Source organism: Leptidea sinapis, chromosome 41 (assembly GCF_905404315.1).
Source record: "Leptidea sinapis chromosome 41, ilLepSina1.1, whole genome shotgun sequence".
Taxonomy (NCBI): domain Eukaryota; kingdom Metazoa; phylum Arthropoda; class Insecta; order Lepidoptera; family Pieridae; genus Leptidea; species Leptidea sinapis.
The window spans coordinates 100,025-112,188 of NC_066305.1; the positions used below are offsets into that span (position 1 = coordinate 100,025).

The window sequence follows — 12,164 nt, forward strand, 5'->3', positions numbered from 1 at the left end:
TCATATTATAATATCTTAAAATTTCATTTTATAAATATTATTGATATCATTGTGAAATCCGACATGTTTCAATATAACAGTACGATTAGTGTTTAGACAATTTTGTAACATATTTTGCATGTCAATTGACGAAACATATTGGATTATCCATTATATTGTTAACACCTTAAGTACAATGTTTCCTGCAAATAAAATTTCATTTCATTCGAAAATGAATAGCCAGTACCTGGGTACTCACAGCAAAGTCTTCCAGATATTAAAATATGAATCACGTGTTCCAGAGAGTCCGCTGCTTGGACGAACTTATCCGCTCAGGAGCGAGAGCAGAACCTGACAAACCTATCCCACACCGGCATGTTGGCTCGCTTTGACAACATCTTAGGGCGCGACACGATCCGCACACTGGTCCGACTCACTGCGCACGCGCCGTTCGTGTTCTGCCACCCCACTCTAGTCGAAAGGATCGCGTCCATGCTCAACTACTTCTTGCTGCATCTCGTCGGACCTAATAAGAAGAACTTCAAGGTTGGTCATTGTTAAAAAACAACACTATTTAATGCCAAAGTTGTAAATTTCACTATTTATCACCACTTTGGCTAAGCTCAAATGAGAAATGGCAAGAAACTAGGTGCTACTATTTTTGGAACGCTATTCTTTACGAAACTTTGAAGTCACAATATATATCACTGGATACTTTAATATTACGCTACGATCAACATGCCGCGTAAATTTTGTTGTAATATTTCAGTTAACTTAACTTTTATCTTGTGAACTGATTTGAACGAAGCAAACTACATTAAACATCAATGAATACCGTGTCAAACTCAGTTTGGTCGTTTCTAAAGTTACTGTGAAAAAACAGACAGACAAAGAGACTAATATTCTAAAAACTGTAAATTATTGGCAGTTCACAAGGACAATATTGTTTAAAACTTGTTTTTTCTAATGAAGTTCTTATCGCACAGTATGGGCTTAGTGGATGGGGCTAGACAAAAAAAAATGTAAGAATTTTCATGACCATGACATTCCAATCGAAAGAATGGCCAAAAAGTAATAACTCTTCTTAAGTAACATAGTCTTTTAAAAAAAAGGAGCAACGTAAAATGTTTGAGGCAAATTTCAAGAAAGTTATTTACTGCCGACGACGACGTTATAGATAGATATTTAGATTATTCGTAAATAAGTACCCACTTCATAATTAAAATACTTTATAGCATATTATTTTTAGTTCAAAAGCGATACGAGAACGTGGGCGAGTTACAAACAGAATTGTGCAATATCATATCGAGTATTCACCATAAAATGATAAAAAAATCAAAAGGCTGCGGACTCATTAAATGATTGGTGATTTGCATAAGACAGGAGGGATCACATTTTGAGCATTTAATTAATTAATATACAAAAAAATACTTACTTAATTGACTACTTTCTCATATTATCTACATATCACAAAAGTAGGGATGTTTTTTTAAATTTAAGTCGGTTCGATTCCCACACGAGGCAAGTAATTTTTAGAAAATCTTTGAATGCAGAATTACTAACTTTTAAAAATAACATAAAGTCTTCTTTCAGTAAAATACCCTATCTACGATATTAAAGGTACTTTCCCTTCATGTCCCATAACTTTGGGACTTCCTGTATAGTACTGTATAGTATAGTGTTGACGGTACTCCATAGCGTGTATGCTATTGGCCGTACTCAGTAATAGGTGCGCGCTTTTTGCTTCAAGGCAGCCAATTAAAATTCAAATATTTTTATTCAAAAAAGGATTATAATCACTTATTGAACGTCATTATACTATCACCCATTCCAAATAGTCTGCCTTAGACCTGCGAAGAACGAGCGCAAGATTTTTAAGAAGTGATTTTTAAATAATTTAATATTAATAAATAATACTACTACTAATCTTTTGTTAAATTGATATTATTGTAACTAATGATTTAGAAATGTATTTTGTAAAATTTGCACGTCATAAATGTGGCAAACATCTACGTTATATAATTTTTGTAACATCAATCTAACATGTTTATGCAAATAAAAACTTTGACTTTGAAATTCAATTCAATAGCGCTTATTTTAAGCCTAATTGATTAGAGTTGACTTTGACTTAGATAATACCTACTAATCCATTTTTTTGAGTTATCTTGAGTGTAAAGTCCGCTAATATTTCTTCAATCAATTCGTCACGTGTTTCGCCTCTACACGAGGCATCCTTAGAAGATGTTAACCCGCCAAATTGGCGCTTTTTTTTGGATAACACCTAATTCAATAAATTTTCTAATAGGTACCTACTTAACCTAAATTAATCATGACGAGTCGCTTTCACTTTCAGGTAAAAGACATGAAGGAGTATGAATTCGATCCGGCGAGTACGGTCCTCGACATATGTCGCATGTATGTGGAGTTGGGCAAGAATGAACGGTTCTGTGCGGCCGTGTCCGATGACGGCAGGTCTTACTCCCCGAAGCTGTTCACTCTCGCCGAGTCTGTGCTGGGTAAGTCCTACATTCACATATTCAAAAGATTAATATGTTAAAAAAAAGTCGTTTAAAAAAAGTAGAGATACTCATGATATCCATACTAGAAACTTGAATTAATGAGTGGTCTCCGTTGCACTCCAACTAGATAGCGCAGTCATAGTCGTAAAGTGCGGCAACTAATACTACACCCGTAGGCGTACTTGAGCCAGTCTCGTGTGACGATGACGTGTCACAATGTCATGTTATGTCAAATTTATAATTAATTTCAATGTATAATAACATGGACCATGTGCTCATTTTAAAGATGCAATTGAGTGTTTAGATGCCACGCACACAAGCATCTCATAGTAGCCGCAATAAAAATGCTATTGTACTTAGGTTGTGCGGTATCTAGGTGTAGCGCAACGGAGACCAATCCTTAATCTAAGACTAGAAATAAGGATAGGATTGCTTGTCATATAAGTCGACTTCATAAAGTCACAGATTCATACAAAGGTCTATGTATACGTTTTTACATAAGGTCTCTCATTTCTGAGGGTAGGTTTTTATATATCTGAGCTCCCTCAAAGGTTATTGTGTGATCCATAGTTACTTCTTACTATTGGCAGCTCGATATTACTAGCTCTTCGTATAACAATTCTGGTTAAATCCTTTTTTTTTTAAAGAAGGGTGTGTTAGTGTGAAATTTTTTATTTAAAACCTTGTAAATGAGTAAGCATGTTGTGTGTGTGTATGTATAATTGTCTGATTGTCATAATTTTTTGTTTCTGTGAATATTATTTCAGTTGAAGTTAAGTAGGGATAATAAAACAGTAGTCTGTAGTATAAGTCAGTTGGCATACAGATCTTGCCTTTAAACGAAATTAAATCAAGTAATTTAAAATATCTGAATATATCGATCGAAATATTCCTTGGGACTGGGCTGCTGTGCTGTTGTTACATGTCTGTCTCAGATTGATAAATGTAATTATAACCATATAAGAATTTGTAATAATCTGTTTTGAAAAGAGCAACCTTAGAGTCTCTTTCTAGTTCTTCTCTGGGGAAAGCTGTCTTACGAATGGCTGTAGTATAAAAAAATACATATTTAAAGTGTAATGTTGTTAACCTACGAAATAAAATATTTTTGATCTGATATTATTTTTTTTATCATCTCTTTACTATTCTAATTAAGGCGCGGACTCACTTGGATTATAAACGCTACAACGAATAGTACAATATTTGAGTTGATTATGAGCCTCATGCTGTAAATGGGCATTTATTTTACTGGTTTTCGTTTGTTTATTCAAAATATACAAATGAAATTGAATAATTGTCCGGTTTAAGTTTTAGAAAAATACTAATTCTATTAAATTCTTTAAAAAGAGGAATGTTGCTATCGCTGAAAATTCAGAGATTTTAAACTCCGATGTTTATTTTTGGGAAGCAACTTCCAAATTTTTTATTGGACATTCCAAATTATATATAAATATTCTATTCGGTTCAAATTTTTCTTTAAGTCCTTCTTTTTGTAATGTATTTTTCGCGTAGGAATATTTTCATTGCGTTATGTTGTAATCGACTTTCTAAGAATCCAATTTTTATAAATATTGAGGTATGACCGCGCCTTAATATAATATCATCTTAGCATCGGCAGTGTTAATAGGTAGATCATTGACTCTCAGCATGGTGCCCCCTGGTTTGATCCTCACACGCCACGCACCGAGAAGTTTTCTGTTTTCGAATTCATATAAACCTTTATTTATGTATGTAATGATACCACAGATTGGGAATGGAGCGACCGCCCTAAGGCTATTAAATAATAAGTTTTATTGTATGATATTACATTGTAACCATATTTTTTATTTAAAACAAAGAAGCACGCCGAGTTTCTTGCGTCCGTTCTTCTCAGGTCAGAGGCATACTTTTTGGAATGGGTGGTAGTTTTTGACTTTCAATAAGTGATATCATATTATGATATTTTGAATAAAAATATTTGAATTTGAATCCTACGCGGACGCTTTGTACGGTCGGCATAGCTCTTGTGATTCCTCTGGCCTTACATATTATTTCTTGCTGTTCTTAAATTTTTTTGTTATGTGATCACCGCCGCCCACATTCTTGCCACACCAGAGGCCTCACAGGATCGTTGCCGGCCTTTAAGAAAGGTGTACGCGCTTTTTTCGAAGGTATCTATGTCGTATCGTCCCGATAAAACGCCGCACAGGACGCTAAAAAATAATTATTAGCAAAAATTAAGATACATATAAAGTAATTTAAGTTCAACAAAGTAATTAATTAATGGTTAAAGTTTTAATGTCTATTTAATTTTAAAAGTTCATTATTTACAATAATAACGTTTGTTAAATAAAATTATAATATTGATTAACTTGTACAAGTATTATCAAAGTGAAAGAAAATATAATTTGATTAAATTCAGTGCAAAGAAGTTCATACGTATTTAAAATATTTTTTTTTCTACCCTCATTAAATAAACTAGATTTTTTGTGTTATTGAGGCATCTGATAATGCTTCAATAATTGCTATACATCCTGTTTACTGACCAGTTATATTCCTTTCGTGTTTCACAAATTTGTTTGTGCTGGTGCAGTAGTTGTATCAATGTCTATTGATTCACTTCAAAAATCGTTGGTCGATATGACCACAGCTTTCGCCAAAAGATTCGAGCAGTTCGAGAATAACCTCCAAAACATTAAAAACACAGCAGCTGCTTCAAATAATAATTCAAACGTCAACGACGTAGCCGGGGACTTTTACGCTTTTCGGTCATTTGTAATTGCGTCACTGTCGACGCTTCACAGCCAAGTAGAATTACTTCAGAAAATATCTGACCAAGCGGAGATGAGGTCCAGAAGTAAAATGCTACTGGTGCACGGAATACCAGAGCATAGTAAAGAGGAAACATCGGCAGCTGTCGTTAAGAATCTAACCCAACATCTTAAAACCCCCAAGCTGGATACGACTTCCATTAGTAGGTCACACCGTGTTGGTAAAAATAAAAGTGATAAGCCTCGGCCCATACTTGTAAAATTTGAAGACGTGGATTTAAAAAAATCAATATGGTTTCGTTAAACTGCCCTAAAAGGGTCTGGAATTACTCTGTCTGAGTTTCTTACCAAATCTAGACATGATACTTTTATGACTGCCCGTCGAAAATTTGGGGTGAACAAAACCTGGACAAGTAATGGTACTATTTTCATACTTGATTCAAAGGGATCGAAACACAGTGCGAATTCTGTCGCTGAATTAAATGCTATTACCACCGACACAACGCACGAACAATTGAGAGCTGGAGAGTGTGGTGCTGTTCAGAGGCAGGAGGCTGCAGGTAACAGCAGGCCAAAGAGAACTAACAGGAATAAGTAAATAAGCATAAACTAAACTTAACTAATAATTACACAAATCAAATCCTAAGTTCTTTTTCATTTAAATTACTTGAATTAAACTCCTTGATCTAGTGTTTCTATAATGATTTGCAGTATGTATGGCCAGGAATTTATTAAATCTACGTATTAATCTCAATCTAATTCTATTTTGTTTAATGTCTCCCTACTCCTCAACTTGTATGTCTACTTTATAAGGCTAGCAACATTTTATAACAAATTATTTATTATTATTAAATACTGGACTCTTGTTTATAATACTAATCTCAATTTATTCAATGTTAAATTGATATCTAATTTCTAACTTAGACTTCACTTATTTGAAAGAACTGAAACTGAAACTGTGAATCTTGAAATAAGTTTGTACTTTAAAGTAGAATATGATAAATGTTGTACAATATGTAAGCATTACTTGATTATATGTGCCTAGTCAACATAATATAATATTAGGTAATATTGTTTACATTTTTGTGTCACTATTTACCTACAAGAAATTTAATTAACTATATATTTAATAAACTTAAAATCAAATATTAAGTTAGAGTTAAACTATATACTACTTTTTGGTGAACAATAAACTGCACTTAAACTATATTTATAGTTTCTAATTGTTTGGTTCATAATATAATATATCAGTTAATCCAATTTAATAACTTCTATTCATAAAACATATGCATAAATTAACAATGTTTGTAAGTCTGTTCTGTAAGTATCTTCATTTATATTTACTATACATTTCATTGTAAAATAATATTAATTTGATATTCTAATACTCTTGGTGTAACATTGCATATCATTATATAGCAACATAATCTATAAATTTTATAATGTTATTGTTGATTTGATTAGTTGTAATAATTTGCGCTAATAATTTTGTTCAATTAATTCATGTGACACTGGCGTTAACAGGATACAGTTTTTTGAATAAAACCACTAATATTATATTAATTTCAAACACATTAATATAACTTGAAAACGCAATATAATATATACATATATTTTTCGTTGGATTTAGATACATAACATTAGTTATAATTTATCTAAGTATTATTGTTTAGTTAGTTAGTTTAGTTATAATTGATCTAAGTATTATTGTAACATACCTACTTATTAATTATTATTTAGAGCTGGCTCGAACCTTGTCTTTCTTCCACTTCCTACTCCTTACCGGGTTTTCAGCTTGTCCGCAATGACCGAACCGGCCGAGTCGGCGGCGGTGTTGCAATATATATTCGTGAACGATTCTCATATTCTATAATAAGTGTATTTCCTCAGCCACCCCCCGGTGACTCTGCGGAACATCTTGTACTTGAAGTCAGCATATCACACTACAAAGTACTATTGGGTGTGTTTTACAGGCCTTCGTTAGGCGTTGATTAGTTCATTTGAATCCATTCTTGACTGTCTTACTCCATTATACGAGCATGTGATCATAATGGGAGATTTCAATACCTGCATGTGCAAAGTTAATCATCGCAGCAGAAAGCTCCAATCAATAATTGACTCCTTCAACTTGCAGTTGCTTCCTTTAATGCCTACTCATAACCTACCTAATTGTGAATCATCGTTACTTCATCTAATAATTGTATCAAAAAATAACCTTGTACATAAGCATGGTCAGTTCACCTCAGTGCCTTTTTCATATCACGATCTGGTATTCTTGTCATATAAAGTTCGTGTACCTAAATTAAAACCTCAAACAGTCTGGCTACGTAACTTCAACAATCTTAACATGGATCGTCTCAACTATGATGCTAGCAATATCGATTAGACTGTAGTATATAATACTGACTCAATTGATACCAAAATCAGTTTTTTCAACTCTCTAATTTTACAGCTTTATGACATGCATGCGCCTCTAAGACCTGTTAAAAAGAAACATCTCCCCGCTCCTTGGCTCACAGATGAAATTAGAACATTAATAAATGCAAAAACTCGGGCATTAACAAAGTACAAAATTAGCAATTCTAGTTCCGATCGAGTTAAATATAAAAGTATCCGAAATCATTGCAACAGAATATGTAGGGATGCTCAACAACGTCACATATTTAAATCAGTCGATAACCCCGATCCTGCTAAAGTTTGGAAATTTTTAAGATCACTTGGTGTTGGGAAACAGCAACAAACAGTTCTTCCTGCTTCACTTAACGTCGATTCTCTTAATAGGCACTTTTCAAGGTCTCCTGTTCTTCTTGATCACAATACAAAGCTAACTACACTAAATACTCTCTCTAATTTCATGAAACAAGCTCCTGAACCTTTCTCTTTCGTACCTTTTACTGAAAGTGATGTCAGGAATAACTTACTATCTATTTCCTCAAAAGCCATAGGAAGCGACTGTGTAGGCCGAAACATGATTATTCCAATTATTGACATTCTTCCTTTAATAACCCACATCCTTAATTTTTCGATTAAATCTAATACTTTCCCAGAAACATGGAAAGAAGCTCACTTAATTCCTTTACCAAAAATTTCAAACCCTCTGTACTCCCTTTCCTTTCTAAATTACTGGAACGGTTAGTTTATAAACAACTTAGTTATTTCCTTAATAAATACTGTCTTCTAAGCCCCGTGCAGTCAGGTTTTCGTCCTGGACACAGCACCGAGACCGCTTTGGTCAAAGTTACGGGCGATATTCGTCTCTCTATGGATAACCAACAGCTTACTATCTTAACCTTACTTGATTTTAGTAACGTATTTGGTTCTGTCGATTTCGACATCTTAGTGAAATCATTATCTTCTTTAAATTTATCAGCAGAGGCCGAGAATTGGTTCCATAGCTATTTGATAGGGCGACGACAGCGTATTAAAGTTGCGGATATAGAATCATCCTGGGTTGATGTTTCTGCCGGTGTTCCACAGGGAGGTGTCCTTTCTCCCTTGCTTTTTTCAATATTTATAAACTCCATCACTAGCAATCTAAATTCTTCTTTCCACTTATATGCTGATGATGTTCAAATTTATAGGCACTCCACGTTATCTGATTTACAATCTACAGTTCATAGTCTTAATAAGGATCTCGCTACCATATGCGAGTGGTGTAAAAATTATGGTGTAATGATAAATCCAGGAAAAACGCAGGCAATTATAAGGAATAGGCAGGCAACATCTGATCTCTAAAATTGACTGGGATGTACTGCCTAGACCTCGTGTCAATGATGTTTTAATTCCTTTTAGTAGTAATTTAAAAAATCTAGGCTTACATATAGATTCAAATTTTTCTTGGCAGACGCAACTGAATGAATTAACTAAAAAAGTTTTCTCCGCACATGGATCCCTGCGCCGGTTACGTAATCTTCTCCCAGTACCTAGTAAAATATGTCTTGCGCAGACTTGCCTGCTCTCCATTCTTGATTATGCAGACATTTGCTATCCCGACCTTACCGAGGCTCAGGTGGATAAACTCGAACGCCTGCAAAATTTATGTATTCGCTTCTTTTTTAACCTACGTAAATACGATCATGTCTCCTCCTACCGAAAAAAAACTCAACTGGCTTCCTATACGTCTCCGTCGCAATTCCCACATTCTACACCTTCTTTACTCCATAATTTTTCACCACTCCTCTTTACCTTAAAGACAGATTTGAGCTACTAGGGTCTCAGCATGAGCTTTCGTTGCGCTCTGCTGCGAAACAAATACTAAATGTTCCTTTCCATAAATCTGATAGCTATCACTCTTATTTCACCATTAATGCCATCACTCTTTGGAATCAACTGCCGCTTACTATCCGTCAAGTACAATCATTAGCATCCTTTAAAAATCAACTAAAAAAACATTATCTGTCCTCTATTTGATAGAATCTATCTGTATGTATCACCAACATAATTCAACAATTTTGAAATGTTAATTATTGTTCCTACTTTTTACATAATTTACTTTCTTATAAATTTATCTATATTTTAGTATAGTATATATTATGTGTGTCTATATTTTTGACACTTCTTACCGTTTTAATGTACTGCCTTTCTCTTTTATTGTATTACAAATGGTTGCCTGGAAGAGATCACTATATAGTGATAAGGCCGCCATTTGCACCATATCATGTAATTATGTATGTTAGTAATTAAGTTATATTTTGTTAATGTGGTGTCAATAAAGTGTAATAAATAAAAAATAAATAATTAAAATTAAGCTCATTCCACATTAATTCTTACAATATGCTATTATGGCACGTTCTTCACACTCTATTTTGAATATCAACTATTCAGTAACCAGTATTAATATTTGTGTTTATAGTTCGTATCAGAGGAGGTGATTTGATATCGTCACTACGAGACGTAGCGGCCAGGGTCAGCACGATTGCGGAACAGAGACAGCGCGATGAAGAGATACTGGCGAATGCGCCCGAAGAGTTCCTGGACCCCATCATGAGCACCCTGATGTTGGATCCCGTTATACTGCCCAGCTCGAGAACCACCGTTGACAGAACTACAATTGCAAGGTATATACTTTTATCTGTTGTTTTTCAGTGGAATAGGAATGAGAGCATAAACAAGCATACGGGTCACCCGATGTTTTTTCTTTTATGACAATAAAGGACGAGACGAGCAGGACGTTCAGCTGAGGGTAAGTAAAACGCCCTGCCCATTACAATGCAGTGCCGCTGAGGATTCTAGGAAAGTCCAAAAATTCTGAGCGGCACTTCAAGTGCGCTCGTCTTGAGATATAAGATTTTAAATCTCATTTTCCCAGTATTTTGACTAGCTACAGTGCATTTTTCACAGCACTTCCCATTCTCCTGCAGAACCAATAGAATCACAGGAATGTTGCCGGCCTTTTAGAGAATAGAGATTAGAATTATTAAAATAAAAATTAAAAAAAATTACATTTGAATTCTTCATAATGTTATGTATGTTCATAGCCTTGTTAGCGAATTTGCTAGAAATCTTAATGTTAACTGTGATAATCTTAATGTTATCATCAGGAGCAAACATAAATTTGTTATGCCTACTTCTCCGCTAATTCGAGTTAGTACGTCTTTTGTGGGGCTTATGCTTCAACATCAGGATCCCAGAAAATGTGCAAAACAAATGTGTTACGTAATTCAAAATAATTGTTTAAAACATTCAATAAGTAATTTTAAAATCTATTTTGAATAAAATTATTTCAATTTGGATGTAGGTAATTGTACGTTGTTTTGAAAAATGCTTTAATTAAAGTACCAAATAATTTACTTGTGGGAGGCTCCTTTGCACAGGATGCCGGCTAGATTATGGGTACCACAACAGCGCCTATTTCTGCCGTGATGCAGTAATGTGTAAACATTATTGTCGTCGTTCTGAAGGGCACCGTAGCTAGTGAAATTACTGGGCTAGTGAGACTTAACATCTAATGTCTCAAGGCGACGAGCGCAATTGTAGTGCCGCTCCGAGTTTTTGGGTATTTCAGTAATCCTGAGTGGTACTGCAGTGTAATGGGCATGGCGTATCAATTACCATCACCTGAACGTCCTGCTCGTCTCGTCCCTTATTTTCATATATAAAGAAACTTTATATATAAAAAACTGATAAATTTTATGAAATTTATATTACGTTAATTTGCTGTGTTCAGATAGGCAATGTCAAAAGTAATCGAACAAATAACGCTTACGAAATAAAAAGTACCTCAGAAGTGGGATTTAAATAATTTTGTATGTAATTTTCATTCCAGACACCTTCTTAGTGACCAATCAGATCCATTCAACCGTTCACCACTGTCAATGGACCAGGTGAAGTCGAATACTGAACTCAAGGAGAAGATTGAAGCCTGGATTGCAGAACAGAGAGGGAAGATTGCTCACACCAGTACCTCCAGTACTTCGTAAAACGTTCCACAAATATAATTATTTTTCCATAGGAGTTGACAGCAAATTTTATTACTTCTATATTGTATTGTTTTTTTTTTAACTAGTTATTTGGGTCTTTGTTTTAGGGTTTTGTTGAAAGTATTGTTGAGTTGTGGGTGACGGGGAAATCTGTGATGTGATCGGGGTTGCATTGCGGTAGGAGGAGAAGATGACTACTTGGACGCTGCTAGTATAGTGTAAACACATGATACGAATGTACTCCTATACTATCTAGCTCGTGCGACGCTCGTACTCAGATAGTGGAAACCCGGCTTTAGTGTTTGGTAACTCTGATCATATTTTGACTCAGCTGTTGTTGTAGTATGTACTTCAGGATTTAGTCATTCAAGCTGTAAGAACAGCATTCTTATTTAAGTGTTCAAATATTGATATTTTGAATATAATATTTATCAATATTTCTTCCCACCTCTCCTGTAAATATTACCTTTGTACAATTACCCCTATAATATTAATAG

The 12,164-nt window shown here is 34.4% G+C and overlaps 1 protein-coding gene across 1 annotated transcript in view; it reads left to right on the forward strand.

Annotated features, from left to right (window-relative positions):
* The window catches only part of LOC126976491 (ubiquitin conjugation factor E4 A), a 37,990-nt gene extending 26,203 nt beyond the window's left edge, over positions 1 to 11,787 (forward strand). The window contains exons 13-16 of the mRNA XM_050824848.1: positions 282 to 525; positions 2,333 to 2,495; positions 10,101 to 10,305; positions 11,514 to 11,787. Coding sequence (XP_050680805.1) covers positions 282 to 525; positions 2,333 to 2,495; positions 10,101 to 10,305; positions 11,514 to 11,667 — 766 coding nt within the window. The 3' untranslated portion in view covers positions 11,668 to 11,787. The remainder of the gene's footprint in view (positions 1 to 281; positions 526 to 2,332; positions 2,496 to 10,100; positions 10,306 to 11,513) is intronic.
* Positions 11,788 to 12,164: the final 377 nt, after the last annotated feature.